Source organism: Littorina saxatilis, linkage group LG6 (genome assembly GCF_037325665.1).
Source record: "Littorina saxatilis isolate snail1 linkage group LG6, US_GU_Lsax_2.0, whole genome shotgun sequence".
Classification (NCBI taxonomy): domain Eukaryota; kingdom Metazoa; phylum Mollusca; class Gastropoda; order Littorinimorpha; family Littorinidae; genus Littorina; species Littorina saxatilis.
In genome coordinates, this window is record NC_090250.1 from 35,175,973 (window position 1) to 35,180,972 (window position 5,000).

General features: G+C 52.1%; 1 protein-coding gene across 1 annotated transcript in view; it reads right to left on the reverse strand.

Annotated features, from left to right (window-relative positions):
• Positions 1-865: 865 nt before the first annotated feature.
• Positions 866-5,000, reverse strand: part of LOC138967995 (protocadherin-9-like) — a 19,456-nt gene continuing 15,321 nt past the window's right edge. Inside the window, exons 2-3 of the mRNA XM_070340555.1 lie at positions 1,367-4,312; positions 866-871 (exon numbers count right to left, since the gene is read on the reverse strand). Coding sequence (XP_070196656.1) covers positions 866-871; positions 1,367-4,222 — 2,862 coding nt within the window. The 5' untranslated portion in view covers positions 4,223-4,312. The remainder of the gene's footprint in view (positions 872-1,366; positions 4,313-5,000) is intronic.

A 5,000-nucleotide genomic window follows, 5' to 3' on the forward strand; every position in this document is an offset into this window, starting at 1 on the left:
AACCGGTGCTATATTTGATCTTGAGAAAAGACTGTTCGCACCAGAGCCAAGTTTACTTGCTTAATGCACACACTTTTTTCATGAAGCTGAAAATAAGGCGGCATACACAACTGTGCTCGGTAAATACATCTGAATCACTTCTAAGATACGTTGCTGTTCTTGAAACATTATCCCTGTTTACCCTCTCAAAGTTGTAAAATACTGTGTTATGTCCCTGGTTCCTGTCACCTTATGTGTTATTCAGCTGTTATACACTCATAACGCACTGCATTCAAAAGATAAAATGATCAAAGTCTGAACATTCTTTGAGCGCATCTTACAACTTTGAAAAGTAATTGTAGAACTTTATAAAACAATCATTTGATTCCTTTTGCCTTAACTTCAACACCGCCATTACTCATATACGATTAAGTTGTAAAGCTTGAAACTTGTTCACAATGTTGTGAGCGGGCTATCATATGGTTCTCTGCTAATATGCTGAAAGGCGTTATGTTTCATTTTGAACATTGTTTGATTTATGACACCGAAGCAGTATTATGCGATAGAAAGTGAGAGTACAGTTACGTTTCACTGACAGTTATAGATGTAGTTTACAAAGTTTCCACACTAGTTTGTGTTGTTTGTGTCTCACAATACGTGTACATCTCTTCTAGCATCCGTCTCTCTCTCTCTCTCTCTCTCTCTCTCTCTCTCTCTCTCTCTCTCTCTCTCTCTCTCTCTCTCTCTCTCTCTCTCTCTCTCTCTCTCTCTCTCTCTCTCTCTCTCTCTCTCTCTCTCTCTCTCTCTCTCTCTGTTGCTTCTCATTGATTGTTTTTCTGACACGTTTTAACACTCTGTGCAGCATCGTTGTACGGTTTTGTTACAATCATAGCTGCACAATCAAACTGATATAAATCAACGCCAATGTGTACAAATCCATGCCCTGACAAGTAGACCCAGACACAAGCACATTATAACACGTGCATGAATCCATCATGGTTCAAAAGACACATGCAAGTATTAAGACTCAGACAATGTCTAACTCGATACCAGAGAACTGCCGCACTAAAGCAATTAATCACTTCAGCAGCAAACGGGAGGAAAACGTGCACAGAATAGACAGAAATGGGAGAAATGAGAGAGAGAAAGAGGGATAAACCCCGAGAGAGAGAGAGAGAGAGAGAGAGAGAGAGAGAGAGAGAGAGAGAGAGAGAGAGAGAGAGAGAGAGAGAGAGAGAGAGAGAGAGAGAGAGAGAGAGAAACAGACAGACAGACAGACAGCAGACAGACAGACAGATCCGACATAAGAGAAAACATGCTTAGACTGAATTGATGTGAACTGAGCTTAGTAGAAAAAAGAGAAAAACAAAAAGCGTTGATCCTTTACCTGTTCATTGTATGATGGCGGTCGATTAGAAGGCTTGAAGGTGGAAAAATTGCCCACAGTACAATTGTCAGGAATGGGGTACATTTCCCGGGTAGCTTGTCTCACGGGACTCGGGTACCCACCGTCTGGAGGTCCCTCCGTCTCACTGAGAGTTTTTTCCCTCTCAAAACTAACACTTTTCTTTTTGTTCTTCGTGAGAGTGCTATTGTCTGGCAGAGTGACTACAGTGGGCTGGTGGACCCGTTTGGGGCTGTACACCGTCGTGTCTTCTCGTTTGGACGTGAAGACTGTCGTGGTCCTGTTGAGCCCTGTCTCCTTGTCATATTCTTGAGGTTGGTAGCTGGACTTGGTCAAGACTTCGTGTCTGTGCTTCTCGGCTGCTGTGCGCCTCCTCCGATCGAAGAGACGGATCAAAAGCAGCGTGACTAACACCGCGATGGCCAGGACTAAAGTGACGCAAACCATCGCGATAACGATCTTCATGTTGATGTCATTCTGCGCCGCCGCTGCCAGCTCGTCCGATGACGTCACGTCTATTCTGAGCAAGGCCTGCTGCGCCATCTGGGGGACACCGTTGTCGTGGACGCTGACGACGACGTTGAAGGAGCGAACATCTTCGGGAAGTATCTGCTGGCCCAGACTGATAACTCCGGAGTGTTCGTCCACGAGAAAGAGCATCGTTCTGTTGCTTACCCTGATGCTGTATCGAAGGTCTCCATTAGCACCGCTGTCTAGGTCGTAGGCGACTATCTTAGCGATCTCCGATCCCGGCGCGGTGTCCAGAGGGATGGAGACGGAGGGGTTGTCGTGGCTTGGGAAGGTGATGACGGGGGTGTGGTCGTTGCGGTCCACCACCTCCACCGTCACGTGACACGTGGAGTTCTGTGGCGGCGAGCCCAGGTCCACAGCGGCCACGACGAACTGGTAGAGGTCTTCCGCCTCGTAGTCGATGTCCCCGGTCACCAGAATGGCGCCGGACGAGTTCACGCTCAGCGGGAAGCGGGGGCGGGGCTGTGACGTCACCAGGTAGTACTCCAGACGCGCATTCAGCCCAAGGTCACCGTCTGTGGCCCTGACTTCTCCGATCATGGAGCCGGGCGGCGTGCGCTCGTCCACACGGAAGTGGTAGGTGGCGTTGGTGAACTTGGGGCGCAGGTCGTTCCTATCGGCCACGTTGACGACCACGGTGGCCATGGCGGTGAGAGGCGCGGCGCTCTTGTCGTAGGCAAAGACCTCGAAGCGGTAGGAGGGCGTGTCCTCGCGGTCCAGGAAGCGCGTGGTGTAGATGTCGCCTAGGATGGTGTCGATGGTGAACGTGTCGCCGTTCTTGTCCATGCCGTAGATCAGGTCGGCGTTATCGCCGCTGTCCACGTCGGACGCTCTCACCTGCCCCACCCACGTGCCCACCACCTCGTTCTCCGCCACGGACAGCACGTAGTCGTTGGACGAGAACTCGGGGGCGTTGTCGTTGCTGTCGCTGACCTCCACCCTCAGCTCGCTGGACCTGCTCAGCGGGGGGTCGCCGCCGTCCGTGCAGCGAATGGTGACGGTGTGGTTGGCGCGGCGCTCGCGGTCCAGGGCCGCCGCCACGATGACCTTGTACTCGTTGATTTCCAGCTTCTGTAGCGAGAAGAAGGCGTTGTCCAGATCGCAGGTCACCAGGCCGTTGCGGCCCGAGTCGTGGTCACGCACCGTCAACAGCGCCGTCACCTTACCAATGGCCGAGGATTCAGGTACAACCGCCGCCCCTCGACGGCTGAACAGCGGGTTCACCTCGATCTCTGGGCGGTCGTTGAACGTGTCGAGGACCTTCACCACTATCCTGCACTTGGAACTTAGCTGAGGAACACCGTTGTCCTTAGCGATCAGCTCAAAATCGTAGGTGTTGCCTCCCTTGTTGTTGAGGGAAGACTTCAGCTTGATTTCACCAGTATCCTCATCCACGGCAAACAGAGACTTGACAGTGAGGTCAGAGTTGTCAGACAGGGAGAACGACACTCTGGCGTTGTCTCCCTCATCCAGGTCTTTGGCGCTGACCTTGAGAACCCGTGTCTGAGCCGCCGTGCCCTCGTTCAGCGTCTTGTTGTACTCTTTCTTCTCGAACACCGGCGCGTTGTCATTCTCGTCCAGAACGTCTATCGCCAGAGGCAGCTCTGTTCTCCTGGGAGGGTTTCCACCGTCGTAGGCTACCAGCGACGTTGTGTACAGCTGCTGTGCTTCTCGGTTTAACGGCTTCAGAAGCTTCAAAGCCACCGTAAACTGCCTCTGCCCTTGGATGGTTTGACGCTGGATAGAGGACAGTTCGAACTCCGGGAAGCTGGGCTCCAGCGCGTAGCGTTGAACCTTGTTCACTTCGTCGACATCCCCGTCCGTCGCTGAAGGCAGGCGGAACGTTTTGCCCGGAGACTCGACTTCCGAGATACCCACCACGAAGCTGTTCTGGGTGAACAAGGGAGCGTGATCGTTGGCGTCGAGGATGTAGACGAGGACGGAGAACTTCCTAAAGAAGGCGGAGTCCGGGTCTGAGGACTGGACGGCAACGTCGCCCCTGACCGTGCACACGTCAGCAGTGCCACACAGCCGCTCTCTGTCCAGCGGTTTGGTGGTGGACAGGTCACCCGAGGTCTGGTCCACGTAGAAGAGAGACTCAGGCCCCCTGCTATCCTCAACCACCGTGTACTGCAGGCTGTTCAGCTCCTGCTGTCCCAGCACCGACGTCAGGTTCGCTTTTGTTCCCACGTTGCCTAGCAGCCCGGGTCCCGCCTCTTCCAGGATCTCGAAGGTAAGCTCCTGCGCTATGGAAGTCAGCAGCAACGTCAAGGTCACCAGCGTGGAGAAGTTCAGCTTGGCTGCCATGGTGATGCTTTTCTTTCTTTGAGGTCGTGCCTTCTTTTACGTCATGTGAAGGGAGGGATTACTTGGAGAGTGCAACGTGTTTCGGGTCATCTGCAAATAGAAACGAGAAGAATGCCATGATTAGAAAGGTGTAATCTTCTCGGCGAGTTTAAAAACGCTCTCACGTCTTCGAGAGTCAACAGAGCGCGATTGAATTGGAAATAGTGGGAACCGTGCCTAAGTGCTGCCCTTTCTGTTTATCGCCCTCTCGCATTCGTTAGGCACTATTCACAAATAACAAACGAACCCGACAAAAAGTTCACGACATTTGCTGTCGGTAATATCGCACTGACTTCCACAGGAAAAGATACCCTCGCTGGGGGAGGAACGGAGCAGGATTGATTTTTTGTGCAGGCTAAATTCTCGGCAATTCAATCGCGCGGCAATAGAATGACAACAAATTGGGTAACCAAGTGTGCGACAGCGCCTGGCAAACACGCTCCTCTTGCCTGATGTTTCGTCTCTGTGCGGCTTAAATCACTCGATAAGGGGACAAGCTCCACGCTCAGGCCTCCTATCCTCAGATCGAATCTTTGCAATCAAAGACCGCAAATTTCGTTGGCTGGCCAAATGGTGGCGGATTGACATCGAAATCAAACCCAAACACACGAGGCCGCCTCGGGTCAGAGAATCAGGAGAGGGATTCCCAGCACCAGCAGCGCTCATTCCAAGGAAAAAGTCACATCATTTGAGAACATCGTTCAGGCTTGAGGGAGGCTAGATGGAGAAAACAAAATGG